Below are 12,632 nucleotides of genomic sequence, written 5' to 3' on the forward strand. Positions count from 1 at the left end.
GAAGGCCCTCCCCCTGGGGGCCGCCAGTTAACATTGTTTGGCTGATGGCACCCGGAGGAGCCCCTCTCTATGAGAGCGTACCGGCCGGTGGGAGGCTGTTTGTGGTAGTAGGCGGTCCCGTAAATAACCAGGTCCTAAGCCATGGAGCGCTTGAAAGGTGGTGACCAAAACCTTGAAGCGCACCTGGAAGACCACCGGGAGCCAGTGCAGCTCGCGCAGGAGAGGTGTCATACGGGAGCGCCATGTTGCTCCCATAACCACCCGCGCGGCCGCACTCTGCGCCAGTTGGAGCCTCCGGGTGCTCCTCAAGGGGAGCCCCATGTAGAGAGCATTGCAGTAGTCCAGGCGGGAAGTGACGAGGGCATGAGTGACTGTGTGTAGGGAGTCCCAATCCAGAAAGGGACGCAACTGGCAAATCAGGCGAATCTGATGAAAAATCCTCCGGGTCACGGCCGTCAAGTGCTCTTCTAAAGACAGCCGTGAATCCAGGAGGACACCCAAGTTGCGAGCCCTCTCCGTGGGGGCCAGCGATTCGCCCCCAATAGTCAGCGATGGCGTCAACTGACTATATCGGGACGTCGGAAACCACAGCCACTCGGTCTTGGATGGGTTGAGCCTGAGCCTGTTCCTCCCCATCCAGATCCGCACGGCCTCCAGATATCGGGACATCACTTCAAGGGCATTGTTGCGGTGGTCCGGGGTGGAGATGTACAGCTGGGCGTCATCAGCGTACTGGTGGTACTTCACCCCGAAACCACGGATGATCTCGCCCAGCGGCTTTACATAAATGTTGAACAAAAGGGGCGAGAGGACCGACCCTTGTGGCACCCCACATATGAGGGGCCTCAGGGTCGACCTCTGCCCCCCTGCCAACACAGACTGCACCCGGTCGGAGAGAAAGGAGGAGAACCACCGTAATACAGTGCCCCCCACCCCTAACTCTTCCAACCAGTGCAGCATGATACCATGGTCGATGGTATCAAAAGCCGCTGAGAGGTCTAATAGGACCAGGACAGAGGAGCAACCCCTGTCCCGAGCCCTCCAGAGATCATCAACCAACGCGACCAATGCCGTTTCTGTGCTGTACCCAGGCCTGAATACAGCAATCTGTATTGCACATACTGCTGATTTGATTCCTATGACTAAATTGAAGACCTGTGTTCAAAATTACGAGAATTCTCATTTCTCATTTTTGACATTTAAATATGTCTCTTCCCTGTTCTCCCCGCCTTATCTTATTTTCTGCCATAAACAAACATTTTACTCAGAACCTTGGTACTCTCAAGTTCTCATTGCTTTTCTCTGGCACATACAGCCCAATCTCTGGAGAGGCGTTGACTTGGAGGGCGTGAAAAAAAGAGAAGGCAGGCATTTGGAGATTCTGCTTTCTTCCTTGAAGTTCTCTTTACCCTCTCAGGAATTTTCATGAACCTTCAGGTATCTGCAAAGGTTCAACCCACAAGCAGCCATATTCCCTATGCTGGCCTTTTCCTACCAGGGGCCTTTGAGAAATGATGAGCTATAAGCACCATACTTCCCAGCTAGTAGAACAAAATGGCTGTGCTGGCTGGGGTTTACAAGAGGGTTAGTCCCTGAGTCAGGAGTGATTGGCGGGGGGAGATAGCACACTCTCTTATAATATGCACTGTATTGCAAATATTCAGCAGTGTTGATTCAGAAGTGAAAACTCCACGAAGACTTCACAAATGAAGACTGTTGGAGGAGGGGAAGCTGAGAACATTTTTATGCAAAAACATGAAATTATGGAAGTGCCAGAACCTACCCATTGAATATTATGGCAGCTCCTTAAGTGGTAAAGAGAAAATACTCTGCAAACAAACCATGGTCCAGCCTACTTTATTACTGTTTCACATTAAAAAAAACCCAATCTACAGGTTTTGAAGCTAAGCCTTTCAGGAGGGGCTCCAGAGACAACCTAGAAGGTCTTCCAACATGAAGAATGTTTAAACCAGACTTTTATTTTTTTCGGTATATGTAGATCACACCAGAGATATAATCCGAGTCCTGATCGGATTCCTGATGTGATGTTGCTCTCTCCCATTTTTCAACTTCCTGCATCCCAACCTTTTCCCACAATCCTTGCTGCTCCAGGTCATTCAGCAACTGCTGCAGTTCAATCTTGTAGCGTAAGTTGCTTGAGTTGTTTCGTGTGGTCAGACACACATAGCCACCTGTTGTGCAAGATCACAGCATTTCAATCTAAAATCATTAGGAAAGCCTTGATAATCCTAGAAATAAGATAAAGGTAAAATCTCCTTCACACTGAGTTTGACTCCTGGGACAGGTCATAATATGGAAGGAATTTGTAAATAAATAAAAATAAAATAAAAACAGCAAACATAAGCATATAATTTAGGCTATCATATTGACTGTTTTAATCTGTTCCTTATAGGTTAAAGCTTGAACCTGTTTAACTTCAAAACCTAGAAAAGGTCAACCACAGAATGCCCTTCTGGGGCAGAAAATCCAGCAATACCGAGTCCTTTTTAAGAGAGATGTCGAGATGAAACTGTTTCAGATGCACTAATGCTCTCATACAGGAGCATTCTCCCTCTTACAATCAGACAATGAAATGAAAGTGGGAGAAAGGGAAGGACAAGACGGTAAATCTCCCTGTTCCTGATGAAACTGAATGGGTGTGTTCCCATAAATGCTAGACTAAGATAAAATGCGGTTGAGCAATTCATGGTGGAACACAGCTATAGCTTAGATTGTGGGAGCCAGGCTATTACATTAAACTGTAGCATGGTTTTATTTGTGCAGGCAACAGCATAAAGGTAATCCTCGATTTATGGCTATAATTGAGCCCAAAATTTTCTGTTTGCTAAGTGAGACATTGGTTAAATGAGTTTTGCCCCATTTTATGACCTTTCTTGCTACATTTGTTAAGCAGTTGTAACGTTAGTAACATGGTTGCTAGGTGAAATCTGGCTTCCCCAATGACAATTCTTATCAGAACATCGCAAAAGATGATCACATGACCCAGGGACATTGCAACCGTCATAAATACGAGTCCCTTCCAAGTATCTGAATTTTGATCGCGTGACCATGGGGATGCTGCCACGTATGTAAGTGTGAAAAATGGTCATACATCAGTTTTTTCAGTGCCTTTGAAAGCTCAAACAGTTGCTAAATAAACTGTTGTAAATTGAGGACTACCTGTATTCTCTGGATACAGGATTTAGCATTGTTAATCCAGGTTTAGGGTTGAGTATGATGTGTGAACTTCACCCTGATCACCTAGTAACTTAGAGGGCGGAGGTGACCAAAAAGCAAATTTGCGTGGAGAAACTGGCAAAGTTTGTTCATCGCATCTTCATACAGGGAAGAGAAATTAAATAGGAAATAAAACCATTGCCAAATGCATGTAAGGAGATCAAAAGGAGGAAGAGGAGGCAAGCGATGACTAAAATTAAATTCCTGAGAAAGAACGTGTCTGATTCCAGATGCTCACATAGGTGCAAATATAGGCAATCTGAAGAAAGGAGACAATTCAACCTATATGGTTCTGCAAGGTTCCTATCAAAACACATTTTAAATGGCATTTCTGTCTTTCAGCCCTGCAACACCCACAAAAGTGTACATTTCTGCTCCATGGTCTGTTTGTTATGAGGTGTTGGCAAGATAGCAGCACCATCTAGTGGTTATGAGTTGTTCATCTAAGCCAGTCCAACATCCTGTGTCCAAAAGGGGCCGATTTAGTCCCTTTGGGAAACCCTCAAGGCATTTAAAAACCCCAAAGGTTTCTCTTAGGCTTGGTTACCAGCTATTGAAAGGTTAACTGCCTCTGAATGTGTGTGTGTGTATGTGTGTGGGGATCCATTTAGTAATCCCCGTTCGATCCCTTTCCCATCTCCACTCCATGTATTTTGTCTGACCTCTTTTTAAAAAGATACGCAACTATCATTGCATCTTGCAACAGGGCATTTCAGAAATTAATTGCATGTTGTGTGACAGTCCTTTCTCTTTCTTGTTTTAATCATTACCCAGTTTCACAAGATCAGCCTGCGATCCTGTTGCATATATAATTTCTTGAGATGACGTTCAGGTGCCTTGGAGGAAACTCAAGCTATGGCGCATTTAAATAAACCAGGGGTGTAAAACTCGTGTCGTCATGTGACGTATTGCGACTTTCCCTCTCCTTTGCTAAAATGGGGCTGGGCGTGGCCAGCGCATGATGCATCCGGCCCACAGGCCGCAAGTTTAACACCCCTGAAATAAACCATGCATCCCTCTTAACCTACACTGGCCCAGTTCTAATGAAAAGCATCACAAATCCAAGCACCATAATCTTTGGTGAATGAATCAGCGTCAATTTGGTGGGTCTAAAAAGCAAGAGGACTGGCATAGCTTTGAAATCCAAGCCCCACCTCTTTTATACTGTATAAAAGGAGTAGAAGTTGGGATCCAACACTGCAGTCCCCGTCTTGCCCATTTTAGTTCCCCAGATGCTAAAGGGGATTCAATTATTGTATGTAAAAACTCAGAACGGTCTCACGCTAAATCAGATCATCTAGCTTAGAATTCATTGGTGTCCTTCAGTCTCAAAAGACTATGGTATCGTGCAGTGGTAGGATTCAAATAATTTAACAACCGGTTCTCTGCCCTAATGATTTCTTCCAACAACCAGTTCACCAAACTGCTCAGAAAGTTAATAACCGGTTCTCCCGAAGTGGTGCAAACTTGCTGAATCCCACCACTGGTATCGTGTTCTGGAAAGAGGTCCTAAAACAGTATCTAGTGTGACTAAAAAGAGCAATTCGAGAGTGACAATCCCTTCCACACTGAAGGCAGGGGACAGAATGTCAGCCCCCAGATTTCGAAAGTTCTCCTGTATGGAGAATTAGTGCAGGGAAAGTGCCTCAGAGGGAGACCACAGCTGCAATATAAGGATGTCTGCAAGAGGGATCTAAAGGCTTTGGGAATGGACATTAACAACTGGGAAACCTTGACCTCTGGTCATTCACCTTGGAGGCTAAAGACGCAACATGGCCTTCTCCGATTCGAAGAGACACTTGTTCAGCAGGCTGAGGCAAAGAGGCAGTCCCGGAATCAGCTTAGAATTATTAACTGCCATAACTGACAGCAGCCTCCTAGATTTGGATCTAATTCCTGAACCACAAGCTATGGTCCTTTCCACCTCCAGATATTAATCTATGTTCTCAGTCTAATACCTGATGAAGCAAATATTCACCAACAATGCTTCTAGTCTCTAAAGTGTCATAAATCCATTTGTTCTCTTAAGGTCTCATAAAGCATTAAGCAACATTATATGTACAATAACTTCCGACTGGAGACTGTTACAATGTGAGTACATCCCATTCTTTCTAGTTTCAGCAATGAAAAATTCAGTTAAAGTGCCACTGATTACAGACAATCGTATCTGCTTGACCCATGACCTAATTGCATATTTTGATATGTTCTTGACAAAGAAATTGGTAAACATAGCACTTTCCTTGTTACCCATAAAACTTTGGTCTCAGTCACGGGTTGTTGTTACCTTTGATAAGAATGGTTCTGCCCTCATTAGAACATCTGGTTAGGATAATTTTGTCCATAATATGTATTGTAAAATAAAATCTTACTCCTGTCTCCATTCATGGGACTGAATTTTCTTTGGAAGATTGGAGGGGAAGTATTTGCTTCATTCATGATGCTTCAGACAGTATTTTCAACGATTCTGGCTAAAATCAGCCTGCTCTCATTTCTGCTTGCATCGATTTCTTCACAAAGGCTTCCTTCTTAAAACTACTGTATGGGATTTTTCATAAAAGCCTGGATTGATCTATTCTAAAGCATTTGGCAGACTTCAGCATTCTGAGTCGATTCTGATCAGCTGAGAGCTGAAGCATAGCACAAAAGGACCCACTTGGGGGGAGTCCTTCTCTCCATCAATGGCTAGAGGGAATTGGGGTTCAATCTAACGAATCTGACATTTCCAGCTCCTTGATGTCCCTCAGGGCAATTGTGATGGTATTTCCTGACAGGGCGTTTAGTGTTCAATTACTTTGTCTAATCCACAAAATTTTATGTGGAATGCAGAAAACATGATATAATCTTCCTATATTTTTCCCCCACCATTTTTTTTCCTTTCCAGAACAAATCTATTAAGGAAAGTAAGATGGAACAGTTGCACAATGCTAGTCAGTGCTCAGGCCCACTGACCTTCCCTGCCTTATGACTGTTTATCACACCTTGCCTGCCATAAGCCTAGATTACTGTTTTTCAAACTTAGCAACTTTAACCAATGCATGAGACTTCAATGCCCAGAATTCCCCCCTTTTGAAAAACCATGATCTAGATCACGGTTTCCCAAATCTTGGGAACTTTAAGAGGTGTGGCCTTCAACACCCAGAACTCCCCAACCAGCCATAATTATAGAATGTTAAAATTAGTTGGTTTATTATTATTATTATTATTATTATTATTATTATTATTATTATTATTATTATTTATAATTATTTATTAATAATTTATTAAATTATTATTATTAGCATATTATCATTATTAACATATTATTATTATTATTAATTATTATCGAACTGCTAGGTTGGCAGAAGCTGGGTAGAAGTAACGGGAGCTCACCTAGTTATGCGGCACTAGGGATTCAAATCGCTGAACTGCCGACCTTTCGATTGACAAGCTCAGCGTCTTAGCCACTGAGCCACCGTGTCCCTCTTAAAATTAGTTTAAAATTAATGAACTAATTAACTATTTTTAAAGGCTAGATCTCAGTAATGCTTGATATTGTCACAGGGGAATAGGTTAAATGTTACGAAATTTGGCAATTTCAGACAATATGAATAATGTTTCATTTTCATCCATCGGCGCAATATTACGTGGTGATCAGACACTGGAAAAAGTTGCTCACCCATGTTATAAGTCCTCTGAAACTACATCTGAGTCTCTTTTGCAAAAGCTTACCTGGTTTGGTGACCAGAAGCAGCTGGGGAATGACACCAGAGGGCACTTGTCCCTCACTGAGCGCACCCACAATTACAGTAGCATCGTAGCAGCCTGCAGAGAAGATGAAGGAGTAACAGGTAGCATCAAGGAAGGAGATGGGCATCGTTCTCTAAAAATCTCCATGCATGCCAGCACATTCCAACTTCTTCCCTTTCTCTAATCTATTCAGTCCATTGCTAAGGATAACTATTCCCGTTGTTACCTTCAGGAGATGGTAAGGTTTCCTGGCCCAGCAAGCAAAACTTCAAATCCTCATACAGTCCTTTGCGCCGTGCATGTTCCAACATCTCCTGGCTGCCATCCAGGCCATGGAGATGGCGAAAACCTTTTGCCTGAAGCTTAGAACACAAAGGGTTAAGTCACAGGAGCCCAGCCAGAAAAACAGTCAGTCCCTGTCTGCCAACAGTTAAATGAATGCTGCAAGCCAAACGGGGTCTGGCCAAGACAGAATCAGTAGGGGGATCTTCAGTGGTAGAGTCACACCTGCTGCCATGGTCACTCATGGGGTGCACGCAAGTGATGAAATGTGGATGATGATGATGATGATCCTTATGTGCAATGCCTTATTACATATAAGGAAAGGCAAAATGGCATCATGACATCATGACACAGTTCATCATTAATTTAATTTCTTTATTTGAAACATTTCTATAGCTGCCCATCTTCTAGCTAACTCTGGGCTGTTCCCAATTTTGGGATCCGATCCCAGCAGTTAGCTGGGGATGCCTATGCCTGGCACTGGCACTTCATGTTCTTATGCCAGGAATCAGGCTGCTCTGCAATGCTTAAAATGCTTTTGTGCATGAGCATACATAATCAGTCATTTGCATGATGATGTCACAGTGTACATGTCATTATTTTGGTGTCCTTGTAGCTTGTAACAGATGAGTGCTCTGATGAGATCAAAACAGTGCTCTCAGTTTCATCCCGTTATTTTAAAACTATTTACTAAAACTATTTACTGAGGGATCTGAAACAGTCTTGGAAGAGGCATTCTCTTCTTTATTTGTGTCACACAAGAGGGAAGGCATCTTATAAGATGGTGCCTACAAGGAAATAAGAATGCAATCTGACAAAAAAATCTTGATTCAGCCTTCCATCCTTTCTAAGGTAGGTAAATTGAGGACCCAGTTGTGGGGGCAATAAGCTGACTTTGTATAAATATACAAAAAGGATGAAGGCTATTGCTGAGCACATTGTAAGCCGCCCTGAGTCTCCGGAGAAGGGCGGCGTATAAATCAAATTAAAAAAAAAAAAAAAGTAAACCTACTTCTTTCATATTTATCTATTAAGCAACTATTGATATTACCGGTAATGTCATAATTATCTTCTAATAAAATAAATCTTGGGACACCGAAAGCACCAAGTGTTTGAAAGCAAAACACATTCCTTCTGCAAAAGAGATTTTAAAAAAATTTATTCTTCTCCCATTATGTTCTCTGGAGGTTTTGAACTGCTTTATCCACCCTCAGCAGCATATCCAAATATCTGTTAGAAACCACAATGACAGCAAAATAATGTTGTCATGCCAATGACAGAAATTACATCAAAGTATTATTTACACAATGATCATAACATGCATTGTTACCTCTCCCGCCGTACCCTCACAGTTACAGAAATGAACAATGATGTTCCTGCTTGTGGGCCAAGGTTTCTGCTGGGCCCCAAATTGGTAAAAAACGCTTAAAGCTTCACACACAAATTCTTATTAGTACCAGCCTTAAAAACCATTTGAAAACAGTGCTGATGAGAGCAACCCTCTCATTAACCTTATTTCAAGGGGGTGGGGGGGAGAATCGAATGAATAGGGTACCCCAAATGGCAATGGCACAAGGCAAAAATAGGGTGAAGGCCTGCATGTTGTCTGTAGGGCAGCATTAAGAAAACAGAACTCCCCTCAGTGATGAGTTTCCAAATCACGTCAGAGGGACAATTATAAGATGATAGTTTTCAAAACCTGATGGAGACCAGCCTAATTCTCTGGCTGAAGCACGACTCTGATCTCGGTTACCTCCTGCGCCACAAGTCCTGTGCCACAGGCCACATCCAGCACTAGTGCATCCTCAGCTGAACCTTGGAAAATGGAGGCCAAGAAAGCAGCGGCCAGACTTGGAGCTTGGTATTGCAACACTGCCACATCCTAGAAGAGAAAAGAGTTCTAATCACTCCATGAAGCGGGGAGCTCCAAGGTTTGCATGTTTATCTATTAGGTGGTTAAAATAATTGCATCTAATAAAAAGACAGTATCAGCTCCAGAAAGTAAGACCAAGATTTGCTGAAGGCCATCTGTAGAACTTTATAACTGTGCAAAGAGTTCAACTTTGTCCCTTGTCCTAGCAGAACGTTTTGCAGTTTTGTTTTATGGCTCCATTCCAAATGTGCTGGACCAGAGTCTTGTTTCTCCCAGGCCCAAAGATCCTTCTCTGGGAAGATAACCTGAAACTCGGCCAGGCTTGGTTAATACCTGGATGGGAGACTACTAAGAAGTCTCTGAGGTGTGGTGCTTAAGAGGTTGGAGAACAGGTAGTCCTCGAGTTATGACCAGTCGCTAAGCAACTATTCAAACTTATAACAGACCTCCACGGGGCTATTTGCACCTGATTTCAAAGTTCTGACAGCCCCCCCCCCCTTTGCAGGGGTGAAATCCAGCAGATTCTAACAGATTCTGGAGAACCGGTAGCGGAAATTTTGAGTAGTTCGGAGAACTGGCAAATACCACCTCTGGCTGGCCCCAGAATGGGGTGGGAATGGAGATTTTGCAATATCCTTCCCCTGCCATGCCGACCAAGCCACGCCCACAGAACCGGTAGGGAAAAATTTTGAATTTCACCCCTGCCCCCCTGCAGTCATGTGACTGTACTTCAGCTGCTCAGCAACTGGCTGTATTTACATACATTTGCAGCATCCCCGGGTCAGGTAACAGCATTTTGTAACGTTTTTATCAAAAACAGCCTCTAGCGATGTATGGGTCTGCTTTACAACAGTGATGTTCACTTTACAAACACAGTGTTTGCTTAACGAATGCTGCAAAAAATATTGTAAAATTGGATTGGACATGTGAGTGAACCGCCTTATGATCGTAATGGTCAGGCTCCATTATGGTCAAGGACCTACCCGTAGGATTAGAGAGACGGACTTCACATCTACCCTCAATCATGGAAACTGATGATGTGACTTTGGGCCACTAACCTTTGGAGCCTATCCTATCTCACCGAGTTGTGGAAATAAAATAAAGGGAGATCCCCACAGAAGCTGCTTGGAAGTCTCAGAGATAAGGCAGGACAGAAGTACAGGATGCTTCAAAAAAGCTCTTTTGGCATGTTTCAAATTATGGAGAGTAAATTATTCTGATAAGATTAATATTTTTATTGCTTAATACTTTTTATTAGTGCAGATCAGCTACTTGTTTATAGATTAACCTTTGGTTGGTTTAGGAATGGAGGGGGCTAGATCCCTTAAAGACACTTTTTTTGGTCCATTGCACTGTGGAAAAGGAATAAACAGCTCTAATATTTATATTAATATAGAAATACTCTGCCAATTCAATATATCTAACTATTGAAGTGGCTCGGTATAGGTATTACAAAGGATAGGAAATTCTCAAATTCCTTCCTTTTAATCCCTCACCCGCACTTCTAGCTGCCAGCCAAGCAGGTAGCACAAAGACCCACTTGACAGCAGGGTAAACACACTCTGCACATGCTCAGGTCAGGAGAATAAACACTTTAAGGCGCTAGCCCTGATGATGTTTACCTCGTTTAGGCAATGAAACGTCTGCAAGAAAACAAGCTCATTCGAGAGCACCAAAGACCCCTCATTTCAGAATCACAAGAGTTGGAAAGGAACCTTGAGAGGTCTTCTAGTCCAACCCCAGCCTGCTCAGGCAGGAAACCCTGTTTCAACCCTGAGCTACAAATATTTTCCTTTGCAAGCACTCTTTCCGGATGCAGGAAGCGGGATTCTCGCCTGAGCGAGGCGGGGGAAGGAAGGAAGGCTGGGGAGTGAGTGGCACCTGGTCATAGTCTTCGGCCCAGCCGTTGTAGAAGCGCAGCAGCTGCCGCAGATCCCTTTGGTGGTGCACCTCGGCCACGCGGCGCTGCACTTCGGCCAGGGGGCGGCTGGAGAGAGCGGCCATGGCCAGCTGGAAGCAGGCGGGGCCTTCCCTCCCGTTGGCCGCTCGGCTCCTGCCCAGCCGCTTATGACGCTGCCTCCCTTGGTGCTTTGGCTAGCGGCGGCTCTTGCTCTCTTTCGGGGAACCGCTGGATAGGTTGACTACCTGGGAAAAATAGGCTACTCCCGTTTCTTCCACAAAGGGTGGGATTCCCATAATCTCCCATCAAGTGGAGTTGGCTCCAGAGAGCTTGTTTTTTGTTTTTTGGTAGATAACAAGAATGTTATTAAGGAGACAAGGAAACAATATCTCAAGTAGGGATCTCCAACCTTGGCAACTTTAAGACTTGTGGACTTCAACTCCCAGAATTCCTCAGCCAGCAAAACAAAGCAAAGCTGGCTGAGGAATTCTGGGAGTTGAAGTCCACAAGTCTTAAAAATGGCCAAGGTTGGAGACCCCTGATCTCAAGGGCAGGTGTGATTGCTGTGTTGTATGAACATGTCCTATTGCTGCCTTTTATCAGTCTGGAAGCTGGGGAAGTAATGAGTACAGGCCAAGGGAAGCTAGAAGTTCAAAGACACTCAATAATTAAACCTTAGGGTAATTGCAATAATTGGAATACTTCTACTTATTTACTTAAAATTCAATTAAAAAAATAAGGGGAAATAATATTGTAGTATGAATTAATTAGATTGTGGTAAAAGAATAAATGATTACAACGTGGTTTGGAATATACACTGCTCAAAAAAAATAAAGGGAACACAAGCAGAAAACATCCGAGATCTGAATGAATGAAATAGCCTTATTAAATTCTTTATTCTTTAGATACAGTAGTTTATACACTGCTCAAACAACTAAAGGGAACACAAAACTACTGTATGTAACCAACAAAGTATTTAATAAGGCTATTTCATTCATTCAGATCTCGGATGTCTTCTGCTTGTGTTCCCTTTATTTTTTTGAGCAGTGTATATTTTTTTGACAGAATATTTGAAAATGTGAGATAAAATCTAAGGAAGCAATTTGGTTTTCTTTTAGTATTACATAAAGGGGGAAAAAGTTATATGAGTAATTGATTTTTATTAAGAAATTGAAGTGTATTATTTGGAATAAGATTAAGAAAATGTATGCTATAAAATGTTTTTTGGCTTATTATTTTAGTAGAAATGATTAAGAGGTTTGAAATATGTACTTTTGATGAAATCTTTGAAAATAAGAGACAAAATCTAAGGAAGCAATTTGGTTTGCTGTCAGTATATAAAGAGGGGGAAAAACCCTGTCATACAAGGGATTATTATTTTGATATTAAATGAATGATTGTAACATTAGGGAATATGTCAAATGAGATTTTAAATTTAAGGGATTTCATATAGAGATGAAGAGAAAAATGGAATCTGGTGAAGATTAGAGCTAGGATGAATGGGCAATATGAATTCAAAAAAAAAAGGAAAAAAAGAGAAGAAGGGAAGATGATATGGCAAAAAAATAATAATTAAACCTTGGATTTTTTTTTTTTTTAAAAGATCTCAAAGTT

At 42.6% G+C, this 12,632-nt stretch overlaps 1 protein-coding gene across 1 annotated transcript; it reads right to left on the reverse strand.

Annotated features, from left to right (window-relative positions):
* Positions 1–1,841: 1,841 nt before the first annotated feature.
* On the reverse strand, positions 1,842–11,267 carry METTL27 (methyltransferase like 27). The gene is made up of 5 exons (XM_070946394.1): positions 11,000–11,267; positions 8,999–9,127; positions 7,190–7,325; positions 6,946–7,038; positions 1,842–2,192 (listed from the first exon to the last, which is right to left on the reverse strand). Exons 1-5 carry the CDS (start codon positions 11,120–11,122, stop codon positions 1,978–1,980), a joined length of 696 nt encoding a protein of 231 aa, XP_070802495.1. The 5' UTR covers positions 11,123–11,267; the 3' UTR covers positions 1,842–1,977.
* Positions 11,268–12,632: the final 1,365 nt, after the last annotated feature.

The sequence above is a fragment of the Pituophis catenifer genome, unplaced genomic scaffold, assembly GCF_029215685.1.
Source record: "Pituophis catenifer annectens isolate HBS135680 unplaced genomic scaffold, rPitCat1.0.hap2 SCAF_1, whole genome shotgun sequence".
In the NCBI taxonomy this organism is placed as follows: domain Eukaryota; kingdom Metazoa; phylum Chordata; class Lepidosauria; order Squamata; family Colubridae; genus Pituophis; species Pituophis catenifer.

Coding starts and splice junctions, on each gene's coding strand:
- METTL27 (XM_070946394.1), bottom strand. CDS start 11,122: ATGGCCGCTCTCTCCAGCCGCCCCCTGGCCGAAGTGCAGCGCCGCGTG. Junction 9,128..10,999: donor GGGCCGAAGACTATGACCAG/GTGCCACTCACT, acceptor TTTCTCTTCTAG/GATGTGGCAGTGTTGCAATA. Junction 2,193..6,945: donor GCTTCTGGTCACCAAACCAG/GTAAGCTTTTGC, acceptor CTTGCACAACAG/GTGGCTATGTGTGTCTGACC.